The sequence below is a fragment of the Canis lupus genome, chromosome 15 (assembly GCF_003254725.2).
Source record: "Canis lupus dingo isolate Sandy chromosome 15, ASM325472v2, whole genome shotgun sequence".
In the NCBI taxonomy this organism is placed as follows: Eukaryota; Metazoa; Chordata; class Mammalia; order Carnivora; family Canidae; genus Canis; species Canis lupus.
In genome coordinates this window covers 35,732,892-35,760,793 of record NC_064257.1, presented here as the reverse complement: position 1 = coordinate 35,760,793, position 27,902 = coordinate 35,732,892, and the positions used below count along the sequence as shown (strand labels likewise).

The following is a 27,902-nucleotide window of genomic DNA, read 5'->3' as shown; positions in this document are numbered from 1 at the left end:
CTATCTAGCAATCATTACTTTGTTCTCTGTATTTATAGGTCTGATTCTTTTTTTTTTATTCATTTGCTTTATTAGATTCCACATGCGCATGAAATCACATGGGATCTGTCTTTCACAGTCTGACTTATTTGACTTACCATAATACCCTCCAGATCCATCCATGCTGTTGCAAATGGCATCTCATCCTTTTTTGTGGCTGCATAATATTCCTGTCTTTTGTGTTTTATTTGCATTTCCCTAGTAACTAATGGTGTTGAACATCTTTTCATGTACTTGTTTACATCTTTATGTCTCCTTTGGCGAAATGCCTGCTTTCTAAATGGATTGTTTTTGTTTCTTACTGTTGAAATTTGAGAATTCTTTATATATTTCTATATTAGCCCTTTGCAGATATGTGGCTTGCAAATATTTCCTCTCAGTCTGTAGATCATCCTTTCATGTTCTTACCAGGGTCTTTTGTAGAACAAAAGTTTTTTATATTGATGAAGTCTAATTTATCAATTTTTTCTAATATGGATCATACTTTTCATATCAGGCTTAGAACTTTTTGCTTAGTGCTAGATCTCAAAGATTATTTTTCCTGTTTTCTCCTAAAAGCTTTTATAGTTTTACATTTAAGTCTGTGATTCATTTTAGGTTAATTATTTTTTAATAAGCTGTGAGGTTTAGATTGAGGTTCTTTCTTTCTTTTTTTTTGGCCTCTGAATGTCAATTGCTTCAGCACCATTTGTTGAAATGGCTTCTCCACTGAATTGTTTGTTGTTTTTGTATCTGTGTCAGAAATCAGTTAGGCATTTTTGTTCAGGTGTATTTCCAGATTCTCTACTCTGTTCCATTGATCTGTGTAGCTATCTACCACCCATACAACATGGTCTTTATCATTATAGCTGTTAATCTTGAAATCAGACTGATTCTTCTTCATTCCTCTTTTTAGAAATTTTGTTAATTATTCTAGTTCTTTCGGCTTTCCATACAAATTTTAGAGTTATCTTGTCTATATCTACAAAAAAAAATCTTGCTGAAACTTTTATTGAAATTATGTTAAACTTTGTTAAGGATTGGATTATATCTCCCAAAAATAGATATTAAAGTTCTAATTACGGTACATATCTATGAATGTTACCTTATGTAGAAATAGGATCTTTGTAGGTATAATCAAATTTAAGTCATGAAAGTGAGCTCTTAATCCACTATGACTAGTGTCCTTAAGAGAAGAGACAGAGGTGCAGGGAGTATGCCATGTGACAAGAGGCAGAGATTGGAGAGAGGCACCTATAAGCCAAGCAACACTGATGATTGCTGGCAACACAAGAAGCTAACAGAAAGGCATGAAAGAGATTCTTTCCTGGAGACTTAGAAGGGATCATGGCCCTGCTGACAGCTTAATTTTGGACTTCTAGCTTCCAGAACTGTGAGAAAATATTCCTATTGTTTTAAGCCACAAAGCTGTTTGTGGTACTTTGATACAGCCGCCCTAGGAAACTAATTCCAACCTGTACACGAATTTGGGGAGAATTGTCATCTTTACTATATTAACTCTCCCAATCCATGTCTTTCCATTCCCATTTGGATCTTCTTTGATTTTGTTTATCAGCTGTGCGTAGTTTTCAGCATGCATGTCCCTGTACAGGTGTTGTTAGATTTACACCTAAAAGTTTCTTTCCTATTTTTTTTTCTGGCATTGTATTTTTAATTTTAATGTCCTTGGGTTCATTGCTAGTATATAGAAATACAACTGATTGTTGTACTTTTATCTTATGTACTGTGATCTTGCTGAGCTCACTTACTAATTCCAGGAATTTGGAGTTTGATTCTTTGGGGTTTTTTAGATCCCTCTGGATTTTCCATGTAGACCATCATGTCATCTGCAAATAGAGACAATTTTATTTCTTCCTTTATGATATGTACCCCTCTTATTTCCTATCCTTGCCTTGCGGCAGTGGGTAGAACATTCTATGTTAAATAAGAGTAGTAGGAACATACATCATTGCCTTGTCCATAGTCTTAAGAGGATTTAGGTTTTCACCATTAAGTAAAATGTTAGCTGTAGGATATTTATAGATATAGATACCCTATCAAGTTGAGGAAATCCTCTCTATTCCAATTCTCTTTTTATAATAAATGAGCATTGAATTTTGCCAAATGCCTTTTCTGAATCTACCAATACACATAGTAACATGCAAATACCATCTCCACTCCTCAGAAAGTTCACCACTCTCATAGTCTCTTTCATTCATTCAACAAATATTTATTGAGTGCCCTGTGGATTCAACAGTAAATAAAAGACAGTCTCTGCCCTCAAGGAGCTTACCATCTAGTGAGAAAACAGACAAGGGATTAGTCAGTTACAATATAATAAAATGCCATTGGAAGGATAGGCAGAGTGCCACAGGCATGCAAAGGAGGGACCCTTAACCCAAATGACAGGTGAGGGAGTAGGAGACAAAGAGCAGGATCAGTGAACACTCCAGAACAGGTGGCGTCCAAGCTGAGTCTGGTGAGAAGACGAGTAATAAAGGAGGACAAGCTCTGGGAGAGTAGGGGCCTTCTGTCATAAAGATGGCAGAGCTTGGCTCTGTTCAAAATGGCTGGGCCACAGGGTGTAAGTGAGAGGCTCAAGGGGTGAATAGTTATTGTATCATGAGCAGGAAAGCAGTGGTGCTGTCCTAAGGAGACTGTGGTTTGTCCCAAGGGTCCTGGGGAGCCAATAGGGTTTTAATCAAGAGTATAACAGAGACTCACTCAGATTTTCATTTTAGAAAATTGGATGTGGGAGTAATTTAAAGAATGAAATGGAGGGAGACAAATCTAGAGGTAAGAGGGGCCAGTTAGGAGGAGCCTGTTGTCACAGTTCAGGGAAGAGATAATGAACTGCCCCAACCACAGAGTGACAATGGGAATGAAGAAGGAGAGGCATCTCAGGGAAGTGGCATTGACAGGCTTTGAAAGACTCGCATAAAGATTGGGGGAAATGTGAGGAAAAGAGTGGTCAAAAATAACTCCTACATATCATCAAAGTTAACTCCCAAATTTGTGTGGCAACTGGGTGTAGAGTGTTGGCATTCAATAATATTGGGAACACAGCAAAGGGGAGCAGGCTTGAAGAGGAAGATAAGGAGTGTCATTTTAGATTGTTTTAGTTTTAGCCCCTTGTAGGATAGCCAAGTAGACACTGATGTCCAGTTGGAGGTTGGACAATGAAGTCTAGAACTCAAGAGAAAGATAGATGTGTGGGAGCCATTAGTATATTAACAGTGATAGAATCCATGAAAGAGGATGAAATAACCCCAAAAGAGTGGGTACAGTGGAGGGGAAGAAGGCTGGGGAACCACAAACATTTATGTTGAAAAGAAAACCAAAAAGGTAACAAGAATTTCAGAGAGGTGGGAGAAAATTGATTAGAAATTGATACCACTGGATCAAGAGAAGAAATGCTTTCTCAGGGAATGCTTCCTAAATACTCATTTACTTCTATGGCTCTTTCTCCATGTTCCCACACCTTATTTCCATAGATTTAAAGGGCAGCTCCATACAGGTATCTTGTCCCCTTAAACTCAACATGAATAAAGCAAATATTAATTTTTTTCTTATCTCATCCTTCAACTGTTTTCCATCTTGTTAGGATTACTTCCATTATTCCAGGCTCACAGATTACAAATGTTGGAGTTATCTTTGTCTCTTCTCTTTGGGTTCCAGTAGCTCTTTCTACTTTTGGTTCCTATGATTTCATTCTTTCATCTATCTCTAGATTCTCCTCCCATCCCCAATCCATTTACTCACTTTTCCCTTCATCATGACCCTCTACTTGAATGTGTTAATTACTTATCACACCAAAAGCCACCTAACTCTCCCTAGTCCCCGCTTCTTTAATTTTCCAATCATTTTCAATTTATCTTTTTAAACTGATTTTTCCAGTCACTATGCAAACCACATAATTATTCTTTAAGAATGTACCTCATTCCGCATCCCTCCAACCAACATTTCCTCAGCCTGAACAGAGGATATTTTAAGAAGTAAAATCTGCTCTTCAGAAGACAAATATTGTATTACTCTGGAACAGGCTTTGTTTTGAGCACTAGAGTAACATGTTTAGTTTATTTGACTGCATTAACAGGGGCAAAACAGATGCAGCAATGTAGGCTGTCATGTGTTTCTTTAAAAAGATTTTTTATAAATGCACTTCAAATAATTGGTACCATATGCTTGACCCTTCCTTGTGGTCTCACTTGTTTGCAAATGTCACCCTTGTCCAGATGGAATCTGATTTTTTTTTTTTTTTTTGCATATGTGTGGAATCCATTGACTCCTGCAAATGGCAGTTCCCTAAAAGGCTAAAAAGGCTATTGAAAAGAACTGTTCTAGTTAGGTTCCAAAGGCAGTTTAGAAATGAAGGAAATCTGTTGACTGAAAATGGTTCAGAAATCAGACATTTTCTTTCTTTTACAGCCACACTGACAGTATCAGTTCAGAAGACAGTTTGGAATTATTTTTAGACGAGGATATGGACTATGATCTGGTAACCAGATTATCTTTTTTGATTTAAATATTGTTTGGTGAAAAGTAAAAGTGCTCATTTTTTTTTCTTTTAAAATTAAAATTTCCTATTCTAAATAATCCACAACTTTCCAGAAGAAATTATAATTTTGATGCTGTTTCCCAGTTGCATCTATAGTTCATCTTTGACATCATTTTATGAAAAAATATTTATAAGGAGGTTTAGGAGATAAATATGTTATCTACAATCATTTTGTAAAAATAGTCACTTTCTGATTGCTTCTCATTTTACTGGAGCTCAAGATATACTGTGTAGCTGTACTGTAAGATAAACCAGTCTTCAACAAAACAGCCCTTTATTTTACAAGACTGACTTTGAGCTAACCCCATCCTGAATACAACCACAGAAACTCACAAGGAACAAAAAACATTTAAAAACACCATCCATTATTATATATAACACATCTTATACAAGTGATCTTTTTAAAATTGTGGTAAAAAACATAACAGAATTTATCATCCTCACCACTTTCAAATTTAAGTGTACAGTATAATGTTAACTAAATGCACATTGTCGTAAACAGATCTCTAGAACTTTATCATCTTGCAAAATGGAAACCTGTACCCACTGAACTCCCCTTTTCTCCTTCCCCTGCAGCCAGCCCTGGCAACCACAGTTCCTTTCTAAGAGTTTGATTATTTTAGATACCTCATAAAAGTGGAATTATACATTTTTTTCTCTCTGTAACTTGGCTTATTTCACAGAGCCTAGTGTCCTCCAGGTTCACTCATGTGGTAGTGTGTGCAGGGATTTCCTTCTTTTTTTTTTTTTTTTTGATTTCCTTCTTTTTTAAGGCTGAATAATATCCTGTTCTATGAATATACCACATTTTCTTTATCCATTCATCCCTCAGTGGACCTTTAGGTTGCTTCCACCTCTTGACTAGAGTAAATATGATGAGCATGGTGTGCAAATACTCAAGTCATCTTTTTAAAAATTAAATTTACTTAAAGTAATACATATATTTATTTTTTGGAAAATATAAAATAAAATGGGGGAGGAAATGACCTTCGCTTAGCCTCCTTTTTTTCTTCTCTTCCCTCTACTGCCTTTCCCCAGTACCTGCTTTCCCTTTTTCCTGCCTTGGGCTTCTCTTCTGCTCCATCTCTTCTGTTTTCCTCACCTTCCTTTTTCTTTTCTATAATACCTTTCATCTCCCCCGACACCCTAAATGTCTTCTTGCTGAAGGCCAGTTCTCACACAGAAATAGGCTCCTCTGCCATTCTCTGCCCATGCCTCCATCATAATCAGAATGGTATTCATTTTCTCCACTGTATTTCTCTAGATAAGTCATAGGTGCATAAATAGCATATTTTTAAATGAATTATATTCATTACTGATTGATTAGGAGCCAGAGCTTTATTTCAAAGAACCAGAAGAGTTACTTCAAGTCCTCACAGAGCTGGAAGAGCAGAATCTAACTTTGGTACAATATTCCCAAGATGTAGATGAAAATCTTGAAGATGTAAATAAAAGAGAAAAACTTATACAGGATAAAATGTAAGTTATTAAAGATAACAAAACAATAGATTTATTCTATTAAGCAGTCTCTAACCAGCGACAGAATCCAGCTGATTCCTATAGTGACCCTTCCTCATGGTCTCTCTGGATTTAGGGTGGGATTTTTATTAATAATCATTTATATTGTAGAGTTTAAAATGTAGAAGTTTGATTTACACAGAGTAGACTGGCTTTACTTTTAGTCTCTACTTCCTTTCACTTGTCAAAACATTTTCCTAGCTAGCAATAATAAAAAGCAGTTTGAAAGATTATAAAGAATTAAAATGTACTGCCTTGATTTTTTTCAACTGAAGTAGAGTTGACACACGTTACATTAGTTGCAGGTATACAACATAGTGATTCCACAACTTACTAAGTTTTGTTTGGTGTACTTTTCACTCTACCATCTAGCTAATTAAATCAGGTTCTGGATGATTAGGCTAAATCATTTTTCTTGGCAGTAACTCTCAGCAAAGCTTACGTGACTTAAATATTATATCATTTCATAATGTACATATGTAGATATATCAGGGCTCTCATAAAAGGGATTTTTTTTTTAATTTTTTAAGGTATTTATTTATTTATGATAGTCACAGAGAGAGAGAGAGAGGCAGAGACACAGGCAGAGGGAGAAGCAGGCTCCATGCACTGGGAGCCCGACGTGGGATTCGATCCCGGGTCTCCAGGATCGCGCCCTGGGCCAAAGGCAGGCGCCAAACCGCTGCGCCACCCAGGGATCCCATAAAAGGGATTTCTGTCACAGGAAGGAGGCTGAATTTGATGAAAATTCCTTCTGTAAAATTTTATATAATTGGAAGTAATATTGGAAGCTACTGGAAAATAGCTTCAAACTGCAGAGAATAAATCTGTTTATCTTCCATTATAAAAATGTGTAAAGCTTTTTTCGGAAGAGTTTTCTGGGCCTGAAGATTGCAATCTTTTCAAACAGTAGGTCAAACTATACTGGACTTTGGAACAAATTAACTTTCTGAAAAGTGAAGACCCTACAAATCATGATCTCACAGCTACCTGTTACTACTAATGTATCCTTTTCATCCTTGTCTTCTGTCTCTCAATCCTTAGAGCGTATGGTGCCCCACCCTGACAGTATGAGTCTTAGGAACGAGGTGGGTATGGCTGGGCAGGAAAAGGGTATCTATGTTAGGACAGAATCTATTTCCAGATCACACCACAACTTGGCTTCCTGACACATCAATTCTGCTGCTATTTAGGAGTTTCAAGGGAATCACAGGAAGAAAATGCTTCCTGGAGGAAGTTAAAAGCAGTACATGTACAGACATTTACTCTTCTCATTTTACCTGAAAAGTTGCATGTACTTTGACAATTTCTTAAAATATACTCGTATTTGGCTTGCTAGACATAGAATGTTGACACATGATATGGAAAGTGTTAAAACTACTGACTGATGGCTTATTTCTAAACCACAAATTGCAGACAAGGGTCTCTTTCTTCTTTTGCAATAGAAATAGCAATATAGAGTTTCTTCTGGAGCACAAGGAAATGCTTAAGGCTAGCTGTGTGAGAGAAGAGGAAAAAGCAGCAGAATTGGAATTAAGGTCCAAGCTATTTAGTTTTGGAGAATTTAAATCAGATGCTCAGGTAATCCTTCTTTGCCTATGGTAATTTTATTTTGGCTTCTGTTAATAATAATGTGCATTGCCTGTCCACTAAGCATTGGAATGGGGAGTTAAGGCATACCACAAATCCTGGGTTGATGACAGAGGCAGAAAACCAGGTTGGAATTATCCTGTCAGTATGTAAGTCAATTTACATACAGAAAGCATTCAAATTGGCAATGAGGTTCTTTTTAAAATGTTGCTCTAATTATTACAAAGTATGATGCTGAGATTTTTCCCCTTATAAATATATTTCTTTTGTCAGAGTGTATATACATGATATAGTTCATTGCCTATGATCATTTTAGTAGTAATTTGAAGGCAAATAATTAACGGGAAGCACTGAATCAAAACTGAATGGAATATCTGCCTAGAACTGAGCCTCTAGTAGATTCTGGCCTCTCTTGCACAGATAGATCCATTATGGGAGCCCCTGTGACAAACGTTAATGTACTATGCATTTACCTGAACATCTCTCCCAGCAAGGTACAAACCCCTCCAGGGCAGGGATTGTATGACCCTTCCTAGTTAGGTATGTTAAGTGTCCCTATAAAGTAGGTGCTCAATAAATGTTTGTTGAATGAATGATTCGTTCTAGACCCACAACAAACTCCAGCCAGCATGGATTTCCTTATAAAAAAACCTCAAATGAAATAAAAATTCAAATTTCATATGTGAGGCCATTTATGGTTATGAAATGGATTTTCAGAGGTAGATTTGGGGGAACTCAATCAGAAGATTGTCCTCCCTAAACATAGGATGAGCAGAGTTACAAAAGCAAGCTATTCATGGCTCGTTTACACACATTTCCTAGGGTGGTTTTGTACCTGGAGTTAGGAGGGAATGGGATCACGCACAGCTAGAGCAAGACGTGGGATGACAGCCACCTTTCAGTTCTTCAATGTTGGCTTTTTTAAAGCCGTATGTGTGGTAAAACATACTTGACAAAATTTACCATTTTAAGTGTACAATTCAGTGTGATTAAGTATATTTGCAGTATTGGGTAACCATCACCACCATCTATTCATAGAATTTTTCATCAAATAGAAACTCTGTGCTCATTAAACAAGAATTCTCTCTTCCTTCATCTTCCTGGCCTCTGGTAACTTATTCTGCTTCTTGTCTATAAATTTGCCTATTTTTAGGCACCTCACATTAACGGAATCATACAATAGTTGTCCTTTTGCATTTAGCATAATGTTTTCAAGTTTCATCCATGTTATAGCATGTGTCAGAACTGAATTTCTTTTATGGCTGAAGAATATTCTATTGTATTTGTATTCCACATTCTGTTTATCCATTCATCTGTGGATGAACATTTGGGTTGCTTCCACTCTTCAATTGTTTTCAATAATTCTGAAGCTGATCGGCATAAAAAATGTCAGATAAGTATCAGCGGTATTTCACCCTCCCCAACCAAACCCCTTCATCCAAGTTTCAGACAGCTCTACAAACAGTTAACGTTTTCAATACTCTTAAATTCTGAGGCAACCGGATCCCTAAGCAGAATAGGTAGTAGAATTGATCTGAAAATTACTTTTTAAAAGATAAATTTTGGTCACAGGTATAATTTTGGTATTCAAGAATTACACGCTCTGGGAAAATAGGCCTAATAATTCATAGTGTCTCCTAGAGATGGGAAATGCTCCCAAGGGAAAGAGGGAACAGAGCAGGGAAATGATAGGGGAAAAGTATTTTTAGAATCACTCCTAGGGGATCCCTGGGTGGCTCAGCGGTTCAGCACCGCCTTCAGCCCGGGGCGTGATCCTGGAGACCCTGGATCAAGTCCCACGTCGGGCTCCCTGCATGGAGCCTGCTTCTCCCTCTGCCTGTGTCTCTGCCTCTCTCTCTCTCATGAATAAATAAATAAAATCTTAAAAAAAAAAAAAAAAAAAAGGAATCACTCCTATTCTTTCAGGTCCCCAAATGGACAAAACATAATCCTTCATTAGTAAACAGCTTATAATCTAACTTTGATACTCATAAATGATCATAGTTACTCTGGATTTATAACTATAAAATCAAAGTTTTATTCTTGCTAAACTTCTACACTACTTACTACTCCCTAAATGCATTTTTGATTCAGTATTTTACTTTTTAAAATAAAATTTTAAATTCAAGTATAATATTGGAAAATGCACAAATTCTATAAATATCTCTTAAGAACTTTACTCAAAGTGAACACACCCATGTTTAGGGAACAGACCATTATAACTCCCTGCAGAAGCTTCCCTCAGGCTCTCTTTCCAGTCTCTACCATCTGTCAAAGGCGACTGCAATCCTTTTTTTTTTTTTTTTTTTTTGAAGCGACTGCAATCCTGACTTATCAACTAGCTTTCATGTTTTGAACTTTATATAAGTGGAATCATGTAGTATGTCTAGCTTATCTGGCTTCTTTTTCTCAAAATTATGTTTGAGATTCATTCACATTGTTTTGTGTAGCTGTTATCTGTTCATTTTCATTGAACATGAAATGGAATGTAAGCTACTGAACAATCTGAAGGATGTATTCATCTCTTTTATTCTTTCAAACAGGGAGCTGATCTAGTTCAATTGGGAGTTATTTGCAGTCAGCACACAGCAGAATGTGACATGGATTAGAATTAGAGAATCCTTAAGAAAGAAAAACTTTAAATGGCATCTATACATCTCCCACTCTCTTATCCAATTTTGATAGAATTATTACTCCTACACATCACCCTGGTCAGGTCACGTCCTATTCACTGTTGGAAGGCATCCAAAGCCTTTATCCCAGTTTTGGTCTTCCACAACTCTGGCCCACTCTACCTCTGGGGAGCAGCAGGAACTCCTCCCAACTCTTGCAGCCTCCCAGGCAGCTCCTCCTCTGAGGGACTCTGGACTGGGTCTGCCATCTGGTGGCAGCTCCGGGGATTGGACACCTCACTTCTAGGTCATCAGAAGGCCTGTACCTTGAGCTTCCTTTTTCCTTTGCGTTTTTGCTCTGCTGGGCCAGGCCCTCATCTTTCTCATATATGAGTATATATTCCTTAACCTCATTTCCTAAGCCTATTTCTTATGCTGTCCTTACCTTGTTATCTTAAGAAAACATCTCTCCTTGTCTTTTCCTTTTCTGTTTCACAGGGAGAACTTAAAAAAAAGAAAAAAAAAAAAAAAAGAAAAAGGCATTCTAGAAAAAAGAAGACATCCTGAAAGGCCACTATCCATCCACCTCTAACAGTCTTATGGTTCAAGAGCTCACCATCGGAAATTTTCATCAACTCTAACCATTCTCATATTAAAGTTGCTTTTTTCTCAGAACCACTGTTCATATTTTTAAAATTAGGACTCCCACTGCAACAAAATTGTTTTCACATACCCAATATACACTTCTTGATGAGTGGGCTGCTTTTATTTTCCCTTATATATCCCTGTATTCCTAAAGTTCTCTAAAATGAATGCACTAATATAAGTAGGAAACAATGTTATTTAGAAAGGGAGAACAAAAAAGAGCTTTACAGCAAATAGGCCTTTCTGCATTTTTCTTTTACTTTTTCCTTTAATATTAGTTTGTGCTTTTCCAAGTTTTCTAAAAGGTGCATTTTTTTTAAGTTTTGGGTTTCAATTCCAGTGAGCATACAGTTGTATCAGGTGGAGGTGTGAAAAACAGCATGTTTTTAATATAAACAGGAAAATACAGTAAGTGTCAGGGAAGAAAGGGTGCTTAGAGGTAAACAGGACCATCAGAAAAGTGGTTAAACCAGGAGGTGAGAGACACAAGCTATCTGAAGCAAACTATTGGTAAGAGACCTGGACTTGTAATTAAGTGCTGGTGGCTCTGTAAGGAATCTGTGATTGCAAGAGGGTTTTCCCATGGCTCCTGAAGCCCTATCTGTCTTGAGTTTAACTTGTCCTTGGCTTCACGATGATTTTCATCTTTTTTTTTTTTTTTTTTTGAAAATGGAAGCCTGCTTTTATTGATGCACACATTGACGGACTTGCGATTGGAAGGGGTGGTGACGTTAACATGACTCTGGTGGTTAACGCAACGGAAACATGAGGGCAGGAGATGGCTTTGCAGGGACATGATGCCTTCATAAGTTAGGGAAACGGACTGCTAGCTGGCTGCCCTTTCATTTCATGTTCTTCACAAACTCCTCTTCCTTTTTGATGGAGGCCTTCAGCTCGGGGATGGCTTCTGCTATCATCTTCTCTTCAAAAGGGGAGATCTTGCCAATGCCTAGATTCTTCTCGATGCCCTTTTTCCCCAGCAGTAATGGTGTGGATAAATAGGCACAGTCTGCTTCCTGGGATTTAACAAAGGAACATTCGACAACTCCTTCCTTCCCATTCATTGCATCCACAAGGGAGAAGACAAACCGAGCTCCAGCGTATGCCATGGACAGGGTGGCAGAGCCTGCTCCAGCTTTGGCCTTCACCACCTCCGTGCCGGCCTCCTGAATCCGCCCAGTGATGGCTGTCAGCTGGTCCTGGGGAAGGTCCACCTTGGGAGTGCACTGAGAGATCAGGGGGATGATGGTCTTCCCGGCATGACCGCCAATGACAGGAACATTGACTCGTGCGGGATCCAAACCCTTTAGTTCTGCAATGAAAGTGTTGGCCCTGACAATGTCCAGGGTCGTCACCCCGAAGATTTTATTGGGGTCGTAAGCTCCGTGTTTCTTGAAAACCTCCGTTGCAATTGGGATGGTGGAGTTGACCGGATTTGAAATGATGCAGATCATGGCCTCGGGGCAATGCTGGGCGCAGGCAGCAGTCAGGGTGGCCACAATTGAGGCATTGATGTTGAACAGGTCATCCCGTGTCATGCCTGGTTTTCTTGGGACTCCAGCTGGAATAACCACCACATCGCAGCCTTTGAGGCAATCCGGCAGCTGCTCAGGTCCGAGGTAGCCTTTCACGGTTGCTCAGATCTGCGGCCACTCCGGGTGTATGAGCAATATCGTAGAGGGTCAGGCGGCTCACTAAGGGGCTGTTCTTGAGAAGCAGCGCAAGGGGCTGCCCAATTCCTCCGGAAGCCCCAAGCACAGCTACTTTAGCATTGTTCTGGGCCGAGGTGCTGAAGCTGCGGCGGAGAGCGGCGCCGGCAGGGCGGGCGAGGGCGGAGAGCATGGTTGGTTGGAGCGGGCAGGGAGCCGAAGAGCAGGCGCAGGAGCTGGCGGCTGGCAGGTGACACCCGATTTTCATCTTCTTGAGCAGAAGCAGGAATGGGGGCAGGCTGCTACCTGGAGAACGATTTACTTTGCCCATCAGTTTATTGAGATCCTCTTAACTGCGAATGCCGGGTACACGGTGGAGAAAGAGCCTGAGAGTTACATGGTCCCGAAACACATTACCTACAAGCTCGAACATATCTACCAACAGTTAAGACGGCGCAGTGGCCAGGTACAGGGATCATCAGCAAGGTTTGGCCCAAGCCTCTACTTAGACCAGAATATGGCAACAGCTTCCAGTTGCAAGAGTGAAAATTAAACTCCTCAAAAGGCTTTGTAGGCCAGCCTGGCAATCTGTTTGCTTGTAACTTTTTTTCCTCTCAAAATGCACTCAGCCATTTATTCAGCAAACATTTATTAAGTGCATAGTTATGTGCAAGGTGCTGCTTTAGATAGAAGTATAAACATAACTCCTGCCCTCCAGGTGCTAAAGTCTAGAAGGGGAGATAAGGCATGTATGTATGCAAATAGCTTTCATGTAGGGTGACTGTAGTTTCAACAATGAAGAGTAGTTAAGTGAAAAAAAAAAAAGAAACGGAGCTCACATGCCATGTTGCAAAGAGATGCACTGAAGTGGCAAAAAAAAAAAAGGATTTAAAATATATGTATTTATTGCTTTTACCTGAATGTTCAGGGAATCAGATACACAAAACACTCAAGCGTAAGGATATTGTCATATTAAAATTGCCTTTTTATACCTAGACTGAAATATTTTTTAAAGAAAAAAAAAAGGTGTTACTATAGTAATAATCTAAAATTATATCACTGCTGCATTTTCTCACCATTCTATTTTTTTTTTCATTATTTATTTACTTGAGAGAGAGAGAGAGAGAGAGAGAGGACGAGCTGGGGGTGGGGCAGAGGGAGGAGGAGGACAAGTAGACTCCCTGCTGAGCACAGAGCCCATCCTGTGGTGCTTGGGCTGGGGCTTGATCCCAGACTCTGAGATCAGGACCTGAGCCAAAGTCAGGTGCTTAACTGACTGAGCCACCCAGGCATCCCTAAAGTTTTTTCGTTAAAAAGAAATATGTAGTAGCACATAAGAGCCTTTTCATTAAAATACAGTAAAATAGAATTTTACATTTATTGAAAGAACAAAGAAATAGTCATGAGATGTTTTGTTTTCTGTTCCCCTTTTCTTTTCAATCTCAGGAAAAACTGATAGACTCTCTTAGTAAAAAGATTAATCAAGTATACAAAGTCTGCACTGGAGATGCTGATGTCGGCAGCCTCAACCCAGTTCAAAAGCTGGTAAAAGTAGAGTCTCGCCTGGTGGAATTGAGCGATCTCATTGAATCCATTCCCAAAGAAAATGTGGAGGCAATTGAGAGGATAAAACAGAAAGAACGACGGCAAAAGTATAGTCAATGTCTTATGATGGAGGTGTAGTGAATGACTTAATGAGATGAGAAAATATTTTCACTGAGCAAGCCATTACATGGCAAGGATCTCAAGAAAGATGCTGTATATCCAAACCCAGCCCTGCCCTTCTAGAGCTATTATTTCATGTGGGAGACATATTAATCAAATATTCTTATGAGATAATGTGTCATTACCAAGTAATGAGCACTGTGAAGGAAAGAGTTCACCAGAGCAACTGATCTAGTTTGAGATGGGTAAAGGAGTTAAGTCTGAAAAAAATGGATTTTCAGGATGAATATTCACAACTTATTATTTTTGAAGAGCTATCTTGTGGAAGGGGAATTGCAGTTATAGTAGAGGTCCCAAGGCATAGAATTAGGAGCTGTTCACTGCAAGGAGACTATACATGAAGGAATTGTTTGAAAGAGCCATGCAATGAAGGTTTTTCTCAGTGCATAACTGGCAACACTTACACACACAGCATCTACACATTAACTCACTCATTCCTCAAGACAACTTCATGAGGATTATCATCCTTGGAACAGCACTCTGTCCCCACCTCGACACCCATCTCCACATCCTTACCTAACTTGCCTTTCAAGGAGAATGTACTGATTTACAAACTTCCATAGTGAATTAAATAAAGATAACTACCTTTGGGGCAATGATTATAAATATATGATCCCTAGAATAATGTGGCACGTAGACAATGCTTATAGGTGCAATACTGTTCGTGTCCTAACAACAACAAAAAAAGTTAAGAGGCAGACTAACACTATGGCTGACCTGCTTGGCTTCAATGCAGGTTCTGCCCATTTACAACTTCTGTGACCTTAGGTACAGCACATAATCTCTCCTATGTCTCAGTTATCTGTAAAATGGGCAGTAATAATGGTACTTATCTCATAGGGTTTGTGCATGGCACATAGTGAGTATTCAAATATTAGGTACTAATGTTAGATATTTTGTTATAACTTACCAGTGTACGGGGAGTATTGTTTCCCCCATTTAAAAACAAAGTACAGAATACATTAAGGTGATCCTGATAGGATTTCATTTAATATAAAGGAAAAAATTTTTTAATTATAAAAAAATTACTCCCATAAGATGACCCATGACAGATTACATTAACTTGCATCTTATTCTATGGTAGGAAATATATGCTCATTGAATTGTAAATACAACTTATTTTCAGTAGTGATAAATGAATCTATTTCTAGTTGTTTACCATTATCAAAAAGAGAATTTTGTTTTTTCCTATGGTGTAGAGGTACATTAACAACTCATTTTGCATAAAAAATATTCAGTAAATGTTACTTATAACTGTGTAAGTCCATAAAATAGCTATGACTTCGTGAGGGACTATTCTGCACCAGGCATTGGCCAGACAGTTGACATAGGTCATCTAATTTAATTTTATCCTCACAACAACCCTAAAGAGAAAAAGACAAATAGCAGTTCTTGGTCTTAATTTCAGGAGACCATTCAAAAAGATTAACTGGAAAAGTACACTTTTGTGGCAATTCACTGAACTATATACACTGTGGTTTATGCACTTTTCTGTACCTTATACTTTAGTAAAAGGCTAAAGCAGGGGCTGGGTGTTAATTCGAGAGGCCTTGTACACATTAACTGCAAAGTGCTAAAATGTAAGTGGAGTGACAAGAAGGCTTTGCTGAGATGCTTGTTTTAGACCAAGATATGGGTAGATTTTACTCCTTCCAAAATGGTGACTAGCAATTTTCTCCAATTTTAACACAAATGGGACCTGTTGTTGAGATTTCACCTGAATGCTAAAAAACACAATATGGGTGAAGTGAAGGTGAAGTATTATTTTAACTTTGAGAGCTTATAATATTTCATTTATTACTAAAAAATAATGTAGGTCTTTGTTTACTTTCTGTGATTTATAGTTAAAAGAATGTTTTCCGGGATCCCTGGGTGGCGCAGCGGTTTGGCGCCTGCCTTTGGCCCAGGGCGTGATCCTGGAGACCCGGGATCGAATCCCACGTCGGGCTCCCGGTACATGGGAGCCTGCTTCTCCCTCTGCCTGTGTCTCTGCCTCTCTCTCTCTATCTGTGTTTGACTATCATAAATAAATAAAAATTAAAAAAAAATAAAAGAATGTTTTCCTTTTTTGACAGGTTACGTGAAGAGAAAATGAAAGAAAAACAAAAACACCAAGAGGAAAGGCTAAAAGCTGCTCTAGAAAGAGCAGTAGCACAACCAAAGAAAAAGGTTTGTGTTTTGTTATCAACAGGCCCAACTATGTCAGGATGTGAGCACTTCTGTGGCATAAAAGCAAAATACCAAAATCATGTAATATATCCAGCTTTGATTGATCGCTGATTCCTTGTTACTTGGGAGATAATTCAAATTTCTAGGTCTACAGTTCTCCATTAGACCCACTTTTTAGTAAAAGAAACTTTTCCCCTCTCCTTTTTCTTTAGCTCCAGGTTCATGAAACTGATAATTTTTGCTTTAATTTTTTTGAATAGGTAATAACAAGCATATATCTCAAAGTTCAAAAGATACAACAGTATTTAGTGAAAAGTAAGTTATCCTCAGTTCCCCTCCCTTGATACAACCTCCTAAAAGTTTCATCTGGATCCTTCTGGAAGTATTCTATGTATTTATATATACATTCTCCTTCTTACATGAGCCTTGCTACTTTCAATCAGGCAATGGAGACAGCAAACCCAGAGAACTGTGTATGATTGGAAAGGTCTTCTAATCCTCACATTGTAAAAAATAAGATTAATAGTTGGCATTAAACTGATTTACTCAGAGTCGCTTAGATTTAGCAGCAGGTTCAAGGACCAGAAGTCAAGGTTCTTTATATTCCAAGATTAACTGTCCAATAAGAAGTCTGGGATTGGGCAGTCACTAAGTATATGTGGTTCTTGACTTCCCACTGGGTATGGAGGACATTGTGTTTCTATATACACTACTCTCCTTCCTCTGAAGGGAAGGTTAGGGTCTGAAATAGATTTGGGGAAGCCAATTTCACGGTTATCTGCAAAGCTACTATGGACATTGATTCTTACCATATTAATAGCTAACCTACAGTGAATACTTATTGTGTGCTTCACAACCAGCCTTTTGAGGTAAGTACTTGAAAAAGTTTCTGAAATGTGTTAACTATTAATATGTATGTCAAAAAGTGTTATCTTAATTTGACTTAAATAAGCACTTCAACTTATAAAGAGTCTGACTTCTCTAGGGCAGCTCTTCTTATAAAGACCTGCCCTCTTTCTTCCAAAGGAGTATTACCCTTCCATGTATACAAACTACTATTCACTAAGCTCACCAAACTGAAATGATTATTTTTAATATATCCATCACCTTTCCTTCTAGACTGTGAGTTTTTACGAACTTTGTGTCCCTAAGGTCTGGCACACAGTGGATATTCAATAAATGCTTATTAAATTAGCAGACTAAAAATGAGAGTGAAAACTAAAATGGGAAGATGGATGAAAAAAAATGCCAATTTGATCAGTTGACAATGTACGAAGCCTCTGACAGAAGTTCTTATCCAGTCAGGGCACTTCATTACTGGCAATTTTCTCAGGCAGTATTAATGACAAAGATTACCAAAAGATTGTTGACAGAGAAAAATAAATCTGACATTAAATCTGACATTAAGAAAGGAATTCAGGGATTCCAGTCCCTAAGACCATTTTTGTTGATAAAATGATGGAGAAGACTGCTATTCTTAGTTCCCATGGGCCAGGAATGTCAAATTCTGTAATGCAGGGTACAGTCTCACATGATAGGACCCCTTTTGAAACACAGTGGAGATGTTCCATCAATCTCATTTTCAACAGAAAAATATACTCATCTGTTTCATTTACTAAACAAATTCAGATATAGAAGCAAAACCAAAGTAAATACATGAAGAAGGAAGGAAAAGACTAAAAGAGAGAAATAATGAATAGTATAATATACTTGAGTATATGCCCCACAGAATGAAAAGATATGAATTAAGGGATTTCCCTAAGCCTTTCCTGGTGGGAACACATCTAAGAGCCAACAGGATTACTAGTGTTTAAGAAGAGGTACATGGTTTTTCAAGTTTTTATCTAACAGAATTTCTAAATGCCAGTCAACTGGTGTTCAGCAGAGAAAAGTGATCTCTTCTAACCAATGGAGGAAAAACTTGCTATGGCACTGAGAAATGAAATGTTGGCCTTAAACATGGTGCTTTTCCAGGCCAACTATATCTGAAACACAGGCTTTTTGATGATTACCTAAATCTCCCAACTTTCCCATAAAACCTAACTGCTCTGTCTCCTGCAAACTGTGGTGCTCTATTTGTTAATTTTTGCCTAGCAAGTCGCACACCCATTAGGTTATCAATCCCTTTGTAACGGTAATTATTTACTATTTTAAGCCAGGTTATTCCTTGGAAAAATCAAGTTGTTATTATTTTACTTACAATTCCATTGAAAATAGTATGCTAAAAATATTAAGTATTTTTCTTTTATTTCAGCTGGGAAGACAACTTGTCTATCGCTCAAAACCTCCATCTGGTAACAAACATGAACTACTTTTAGTCAAGGATACAAGAACAAAATCACTAGAGGAAGAATATTTTTTCACTTGAATAGGAGCAGTAAGACATTCATTACCAGAACGTTCTAGGCATATTCTGTAGATTCTGGTTTTCAATATTGGCAATATTCTGCCCCATATGCTGGCCTAACCAATTTGAGGAAGACAGGCACTTATTCTAGCGGTTATAGGATTGGGAAGGAGTTTTCTTTTGTTGAAGCTTTTTAGTATCATATACTAAGTACAATTCCATATAGCTAAACATTTATATCTCAGTTGCCCCAGTTGGGGATACACATCCAAAGTTTACTTTATTGGTGTAACTATGTGGTGAATGGCCATTGAGTTGCAATACTGGCATTCTGACAACATGGGACTTTAAATGAACTAATTTGTTTTTAATCAGTCCACAGTTCATAGTATACTTTTATCACTGTGGAGTATACATTTTAAGGATGTATAACTCTAAAACATCTAAATGGTTTTGAAGAGCTTAAAACTTAAGCGAAACCACTAGTATATTCTCAGAATATAACTGCGAGACTGTTTTTTTTGTTTGTTTGTTTTTTGTGAGACTGGTTTTTAATTAACATTAAGGAGTTCTGTTCAGAACACTTAATTCTCTTAAGTGAACAAACCATATGCCTTCAGCCTAAACATCAGTTCACAATTTCTGTTGTGCTCTATATCCACAATCATTTTAATTTTCAGGTGATATTTCAATTTTCGATATAACACGTACGTTATTAGCTTACACTGACATAGAATTAACATGTAATTTGTTGACTACTGAGTAAAACAGTATATAATTAGTTCTAAGAATATATTTAACTTTATACCTGTCAAGCTGTTTCAAAAATAACTTTAAAAGAAACAGCTGTTCTTAAAAGGTCTCAGTTAATATATAATCACAAAAAAGGGCTGAAATTCACCTTCATAAATGTTTATGAAGCATATAATTTTCCCCTATAGAAAAAGAATACTGAGCTTACAAAAGAAAACCAACTCGAATGAAGTTGAGTGGCTCTTAAAGTATTACTCCTTTGAATAATCTTTCTACTGTTTCAACATTTGAACTCTGCATTTAAAATATCTGAATATGAATAGTTCATGAGTCAAGTTGAAAAAAAAAAGTTTATTGTCTAGAAATATATATAAAAAACATTCCCCACAAAAGATGCTATTCTCTCATTTCTCCATCTTCTTCCTCTTCTTCAACACCCCTGATATAAAGGACATTATTACACCTGTAAATAAAAAAACAATCCATTTTGTTGTTCCCATCCAAAAACCACATTAAAATCTAAATTACTATTGCTAGATATTTTTGATGACAAAAATACTGAATGCTAAATTTAAAATATATCACTTCATTCTTTTTTAAAAAATGTTTTACTATTGATTTGTTAAAAAGCAAATGTCACTTATTTACTACCTGAATGTTTTATAAAATAGTATCTTTATGATCTTCCATAAGGCATGAGTCAAATTTGAAGGTGTGATGCTAGTTCAAGAAAATGAACGTACAAAAAAATCCCTAACAGCAGCCAGATCCAACTAAAATTCAAAACCAAGCTCTTGCAACTAAAACCACTGAAAAAGGTTAGAGCTAAGAGCTAGAATTTAGTATTAACACTAGAAAAATCTGAAAGATGAATAACTCCCAAAACATTCCATCTTCTTTGACAAGTTTAAGGACTTCAAAACTCTTTAAGTCTAATTGTAGAATATTATGTTAAATTAACAGTAATTTTTAAATTCTGAAATTGAGGCACTAGTCGATTTAAATAGGTATTTCCAGTGTTCTCTTTACATATACTGCTGTTTTGTTACCTTATTAAAACTTCACCCAAATGTCCAGACAACGCTCCATCTATGTATTCTTCTGTGTTTGCAAGCTTTAAAAAAATAGAAAATATATTAGCGTATTAACACAGGGAGAAAATAATGTAACACTATCTAAAATATTAGGTAATACTGGTGAGAGAACTTATTAACTGAGACCTTTCTATACCAACAACTCACATTTATCTGTAATTAATAGATTAGCCGCCTTCTACTATTGTAGTACTTTTTGGGTTTCACATAAACATTCCGTAAAGTTAACATCGATGGATGTAGAATATATAATAAAGCTTGTTTCAACAATTTTTAAAAATTTCTGTTATGTAACACTTCTTTCTATTAGACATTAAAACGATATGTAGAGGAAGACAATTTCCAATTTATGAATAAGTTGCAATTTTAAAAGTTTTCCAAAAATCCAGTTACATAAAGTTACAAAATTCAGGGTACAAAATCTATGGCTAAAATATCAAATACTTTTATATTAATCAACACCCAAACCAAAGGATGGAATAAGAATTTTTTAAAATTATGTGCAAATAAACAGCAAAATAAGTTCCTAAGAGAAAGTTAAACAATTCAGAGTGACCTTTATAGTTACTTCAGGAAACTAATTTTTACATTAAAATGTTTAGATTTCCTTCTGCATACAAGTAATAAACTTTGTTATTTTAAAAAACACAATCATGGGCAGCCTGGGTGGCTCAGCGGTTTAGCGCCGCCTTCAGCCCAGGGCATGATCCTGGAGACCCAGGATCGAGTCCCATATCAGGCTCCCTGCATGGAGCCTGCTTCTCCCTCTGCCTGTGTCTCTGCCTCTCTCTCTCCCTCTCTGTGTCACTCATGAATAAATAAATAAAATCTTAAAAAACAAAACAAAACACAATCATTTAAAAGGGCCTCTAGGACTACCATTCCAACCTTATTATTCTTCTTCCCCTAAGTCATTCTGCTTTTGCCTTGCCATGCCTTGAACACACCAAGCAAGTTCCTGCCACAAGGCTTGTGTACTTGCTGCTCCCTCAAACTGAGATATGCTCTTTCCAGATACTCTCTTCAGTTGCTCACTCAATCCTGTTCTTTGCTTAAATTTACTTCCTCAGAGAACCTTTCCCTAGCTATCCTAACACTGCACATTCTTGTCAATACCCCGTTTCTGCTTTTTTTCTCCATAGTATCTATCATTACCAGGTATCACATTATATTACCATCTCCCACTACCACAACATAAACTCCTTGGAAGTAGGGACTTAGTTTTGCTCATTGGTTTATTCACAGAGCCACGGACACAATGGGCTTTTAAAAAATATTCACTCAATAAACAAACTTAAGAACATCATTAATGTGGTTACTCAGAGACACTTCACAACTCCGGCAGGCTCACCATGAACTATGATACTTCTAAAACCAAATATGTGGTGGATATTCTTTATTTCTTTCTTTTATTGAAATGTAATTCCCATAGCATAAAATTCACTTTTATAGTATATAAGTCAGTTTTTATTTTAAAGACTTTATTTATTTATTTATTTGAGAGAGAGAGAGAGAGGCAGAGGCAGAGACACAGGCAGAGGGAGAAGCAGGCTCCAAGCAGGGAGCCTGATGTGGGACTGGATCCCGGGTCTCCAGGATCACACCCTGGGCTGAAGGCAGGAGCCAAACCACTGAGCCACCCAGACTGCCCTAAGCCAGTGGTTTTTAATGTATTCATAAAGTTGTATAATCACCATCACTATCTTAAGTCTGAAACATTTTCAGCAGAATGATATACTCTTCTGATTTTTCTATGGCTTTGGTAAATGATTCCTGCTTGAGGAATTTTCCAGGCCAAAACCATGCTCTATAAGAACTTTGGGGATCTAAGCATCGTTTGTTCAAGTGGTAACCTCTTAAGGAAAATCTCAGCTTTTTGCCTACATGTACCCCTGTGAGCATTCTTCCTAGTACTACCAGTATACTCGGGAGTCATAGTTGGAATGACCACCCATCTAAGTAACTTTTAAAAATCCATCTGCCATTAGTCACATAAATACCTATGCTTCAGGAATATGTAACTTCAAACTCTTTTGTCAAAAACCTGGCAGGAAACTACTACAATTAAGCAACGAAGAAAACATCCCAGTCTTTGGGCAAAGGACATGAACAGGCATTTCTCCAAAAAAGATATATAGCCAATAAGCACATAAAAATTGCAGATATCACTAATTGCAGATATCACTGGGGAAATGCAAATCAAAATAATGAGATATTTTATACTTATTAGGATGGCTATTATCAAAGAAACAGAAAAAAACAAGTGTTGGTGGGGAGACGTGAAGAAAGCGGAACCTTTATGCTTTGCTGATGGAATGTAAAATGGTACATCTGCTATAGATAACAGTATAACAGTTCCTTAAAAAAATGAAAGAAAACAATTCCTGTATGATCCAGCAATTCCATCCACTTCTGGATATATATCAAAAGAAGCAAAAGCAGAACCTCTAACATAGATTTGTACATCCATGTTCATTGCATTATTCACAACAGCTGGAAGGTGGAAAACAATTCAGATGTCCACCAACAGAACAATGGATTAAAATGTGCTATACATATACAGTGGAATATTATTTCAGTCATTAAAAGGAATGAAATTCTGGTACATGCTACAATATGGATGAACCTTGAAAACATTATGCTAAATGAAAGGAGCCAGACACAAAAGGACAAATACTGTAGAATTCCATGTGAGCTAGAACAGAGAAAGAATAATGTTTACCAGAGGACAGGGGAAATGAGTATGAGTATTTTTTAATGAGTATAGTTTCAGCTGGGGATGATATAAGAATTCTGGAAATGGGATAATGGTGATGGATGCATAATAATAATAATAATATGAATGTACTTAATGCTACTGAGTTCTACACTTGAAAATGGTTAAAGTGGTAAATTTTATGTTAGATAGATTTTACCACAATTACAAAAATAAAACAAGGGGTGCCTGGGTGGCTCAGTCGGTTAAGCCACGTTAAGCATCTGACTCCTGATTTCAGCTCAGGTCATTATCTCAGGGTCATGAGATGGAGCCCTGTGTTGGGCTCCAAGCTCAGTGAGGAGTCCGCTAGAGATTCTCTCTCTCCCTCTTCCTCTATCCCACCCCTACTTCTACACTCTTGCTCTTTAAAATAAATAAATAAATCTTTAAAAACCAAAACATCCTGTTCTAAACATTTACAGAAGCCAGCTTAACAGGCATTCAGTCAGTTCAAGAAATGCTCAAGAAATGCTTTTATTGAATTACTTTTTGTGTCTTTTGCATTCATTCAAAGATTTAAGAAATTTGCTTGAAAAATTTCAGAGCTAAATGTTGAAAGAGTTTTGCTTTTTCTGCAAAAAAAAAAAAAAAAAAAGAAAAGAAAACAAGAAACTTATTTGTGTTTCCCTTATGCCACTGTGACTCAAATATCGACGTCCTTTTTATTTTAAGCACTAGAAGTCAATTGTATGGCTGGATTTTGGTTTTGTAAGTCTTGTGCAAAGTTTATCACTCTCCCTGACCTTGACTTTATTTCCGAATGTTTTATGTTTGTCAATTTGTTTAACTACATTCTTATAAATCACAATCAACCTTTGAGGAGTTAAGGTAAAGTAAAATAAATACAATTTAATGATCCTTCTCTTTGTAACTTACCTGCATGTTCATATAGCCATCTACAGATACGAGGTAGCCTTTGTACTCCATTCCCCACTTCAGTTTCACCATTACTGGCTTTCCTGTTAATCCATTCAGAAAAGGTTTCGGATTGAGAGGCAAACTCTGTGCAAAGAACAAAAAACAGGACTCAATTACTTTGCATTAGCTCAGTTTCCATTACCTACTCTCCTCTACCAAATCACCAATATTTTATGGTATCCAAATAAAGCAAACTTTTGACTCGCTCACTTTACTACTTTTATTTGTTGAAAAGCATAGGAGAAAATAAATACCCAGTTAGTCAATTTCATTAAGTATTCACTTAAACAAGGAGCACCTACTATACAATACTCATTGTTCCAGGCTACAAAGAAACACAGGTAATAAAAGTAGTCGGGGGGGGGGGGGGGGGGGTGGGGTGGTGGTGGTGGTGGTGGTGAGCAGACTGTAGTCCTTGTCCTCAAGAAGCTCACAGTGGGAAGGAGGCAAAACAAGTAAGATTTACACTGGGACGTATGAAGAGGAGATATGCTATGTATATGGGTATCAAATCAATCCAGAGTCCAAAGGAAAGTTTGCCTGAAATAAGTAATGGCTCCATTTTAAAGGGTGAAAGATATCTCTAGAGAGAAAAGGAGGCTGTTCCAGGTAGAGGAGATTACCTACGTAAAAAGAGGGAACAGTGAAGCAACAAGGCCATCTCAGGGACACACAATTCGGTGATGTCAGAGCCCTGAACATGAGGCTACAAAGGGAAGGAGGGAGCAGATGGCATTTGACAATCTTTCACTGGAATTCCAGGAGTTAGATCTGGTGGGTCTTACTTGATTTAGCAAAGCCGCCTATACTCATGGGCAATTACTCAGTGTTGGTTTATTCAGCAAACCAGTAGTATTCCCCCGGTGAATTCAGACTTTTCCTTCCCTCAACTGCTCTCCCATTCTCCCATTGGCCCAAAGAAAGAAAAGAGCCAAGAAACTTGATTACTAAACCTCTTTCAGATAACCATATTCAGAGTGATCTCCAAGAACGTGGGGGCGACTGCAATAACCTAACGGGTCTTCAGTTTTCACTCTTGTCTTTCTCCAACTTATGCACATGGCAAGTATTTTTAGCTTAAAATGCTTCGATGGCTTTCACCTGCACTTGAAGTAAAATCCAGACCTCCTAACACGACCTAAGAGGTCTTCCCGACCCTATCTCATAACCAGCTCCTGCAAGCCCCCGCAGCTTTGTGTCAATTCCTCCCAACTGCTCAAGGTTTCTTTCCAGCTTTGGGGCCTATGTTCCTGTCCCCTGTTTCGTGCACTCTTCCTCTTGCTCTCTGAGGGGCTGGCTTTCATATTCCGCATCATTTAGGTTTCTGGTTTCTGCTTAAATCCTCCGACCAGGGACGCCACCCTGACTGATGGTACTCTTCTCGTGTACCATCGCGCATCCTCGCAGCATCCTGTTTGCCCTCTTCTTAGCGCTTCACGTTATTTGCGATTACGTGTTTATGTTATCCTCCGATAAAGTCTGTCTTTCCTACCCAACTGAGTAAATCTAGAGCAGGGTCCGCGTCAGTACTTTTCACCTTATGTTCTGACGCCCACAACAGTCCTCCGGTAGGTAGCGTGAGCGAAAAAAAAAAAAAAAAAAAAAAAAGAATTTGCTCAACGAACAAACGAAGGCTCCAAAGCTCGGGCTCTGTATTCCGGAGGGCTGCGGGGCTGGGAATCCCAACACGATGGAATGAGAGAAAGCCGATCGTCGGAGTAGGATGAGACTTAAAACCGCTTCGTCTTTACCCCGACCCTGTGGTCCCAGGCAGCAAGGATACGTCAGGCTCACATTCGAACGAAGAGGGGAAGGAAGCGCATCGGAGGAAGAGCGCGCGCCTCGGGTCCCCAGAGCAGGGAGAAAAGGGGGCAGGCAACCCGGTGCGCGGCTCCTCACGCGGATGAATGGGGAACGCGCGAACCAACTAGCAGGCCGGGCGAGTCGCGTCCCCCGCTCTCCCTTGCTCGCTAGCGGCTCCGGTCCTACTCCGCCTCCTTACCATTGCGACCACAAGCCAACGCTGCAGGCCGCTCGCCGCCGACCCAGCTGTAGTCCGTCCCTCGTGACGGGAGAAACTCCGGCCCGGCGCGAACCGCGAAGCTTCCAGAGAAATGGCCGCCAAACAGCAGCGTGACCTTTCCCCTCTAACTACAGGCCTCTCGGCTTCTGTGATTGGGTGCAGAGAGACGCGTCCTGATTGGAGGAGCTGGCTGGGCAGGGTCTCCTGGCAACCAGCGGAAGCGCGCGCGGTCGAGCGTTCCGCGCGGCGCACAGCCCTGTGGGAAACTTCAGGAGCGCCACCCGCGGCAGAGGGTCCCGGGAGGCTGCGGGGGCGGCTCCGGTTTCCCGCCTGTTCAGCTGCCTCGCGGGTCGACTGAGGGATGCTGCGTACCCTGTAGAGCGGACTTGAGGTCTCGCCAGCTTGGCTGATGGGGGTTCCTTGTCCCTTTACACCTGGGAGGACGGATCCTTGGATCTTGAGTTTCTTGCTCACGTTCCCACAGATGCTGTGATGTGGGGGCTCCTATACCACAGGCCCCTTCTCTAGTCTGTAGTGCTTATTTCAACCCACTTTTAAGGAAGCGGAAGAAGCAAGACTAGACTAAGAGAGGCGAAGCTCACCAAAGAAAGTGCAGTACAGAATATAGTTCAGATGAGGTCTCGCCGAGTCTAGAACGTGCTGTGGTTGCCTCCCCGTGGGTGTTTCCTTTGCCTCGCCACCAGGGTTGGCGCAGTCTTCGATCCCTCTGAAGTAACGGGGTTGCTGGAATCTCCCTGGTTTCCGCGCCCCCCGCTCCCCGCCCCCACCCCCCCTCCTCCCCTCCCCGCTCCTGCCCCCGCCGCCCCCTGGGGGCGCAGACTGTTAGCTCCCAGATCTGAAATGCTAAATGCAGGTTTTGGAGAATAAGCACTTTGAGAAGTGCTGTGTTTTGTTTTTGTTTCCGTTTTGTTTTTGCGGCCCTAAGAAAATAGATTTGGAATTGAGGTTTGAATGCTGCATATGGAGGCCTTAGGAAGTAGTGGGTAAGACTTTGGAGGCAGCCTGAGTTAAGAACCTCTGAAGGTTTGCAAGGATTCGTGTGAAAGAGGTTGGGACTTAAGGGCTCAGTGGAGGATGTTTATTTTTTGATGTCCATGAAAATGCTGGAGAATACTGACAAAATAGAGTAATTTTAAATGTCGGAATTTACCCCAAAGTTCAGTGGGTTTTCCCTTAGTTTGGCCATCATTTAATGACTATTTAGCTTCTGTACAGACTTTGAGTTCCTACTATGAGCCAGGCTTCTTCACAATGGCTATAATGGAAATCTTACCATACAGCCCGTGATTTGGTTGTTATACTCCCATTTTAGAGATGAGGAAAATGGCTCAGCAGGTAACTTAACCAGACTACACAGCTGGCTTTCATCCCCGAAAACTCTGCTTTTTCTACTTCATAAAGTTTCCTTTCTCAGAAGCTCAATATGTGCTTTACAAGTCTGATTAAAACAACAACAAAAACTTTTCTCAGTGAACTGAAAAAAAATATTACTATAATATTTGTA

At 38.8% G+C, this 27,902-nt stretch overlaps 2 protein-coding genes across 9 annotated transcripts in view; one reads left to right on the top strand and one right to left on the bottom strand.

Moving 5' to 3' along the window:
* CCDC38 (coiled-coil domain containing 38) overlaps window positions 1-24,048 on the top strand; it is a 50,531-nt gene extending 26,483 nt beyond the window's left edge. For 3 of the 8 annotated variants that reach the window (XM_049093938.1, XM_049093936.1, XM_025439156.3), the window contains 7 exons: window positions 4,447-4,516; window positions 5,904-6,055; window positions 7,540-7,675; window positions 12,871-13,056; window positions 14,037-14,242; window positions 16,391-16,484; window positions 18,739-24,048. In XM_049093938.1, coding sequence (XP_048949895.1) covers window positions 4,447-4,516; window positions 5,904-6,055; window positions 7,540-7,675; window positions 12,871-13,056; window positions 14,037-14,242; window positions 16,391-16,484; window positions 18,739-18,852 — 958 coding nt within the window. In that variant the 3' untranslated portion in view covers window positions 18,853-24,048. Of the gene's footprint in view, window positions 1-4,446; window positions 4,517-5,903; window positions 6,056-7,539; window positions 7,676-10,794; window positions 10,899-12,870; window positions 13,057-14,036; window positions 14,243-16,390; window positions 16,485-16,744; window positions 16,800-18,738 lie in introns of those variants that run through there. The other 5 variants (XM_049093937.1, XM_049093939.1, XM_049093942.1 and 2 more) reach the window with 5 other exon arrangements.
* Window positions 19,916-26,491, bottom strand: SNRPF (small nuclear ribonucleoprotein polypeptide F). The gene is made up of 3 exons (XM_049093943.1): window positions 26,357-26,491; window positions 24,313-24,438; window positions 19,916-20,698 (listed from the first exon to the last, which is right to left on the bottom strand). The coding sequence occupies exons 1-3, from the start codon at window positions 26,357-26,359 to the stop codon at window positions 20,630-20,632; spliced, it is 198 nt and encodes a 65-aa protein (XP_048949900.1). The 5' UTR covers window positions 26,360-26,491; the 3' UTR covers window positions 19,916-20,629.
* Between the last annotated feature and the right edge of the window lie 1,411 nt (window positions 26,492-27,902).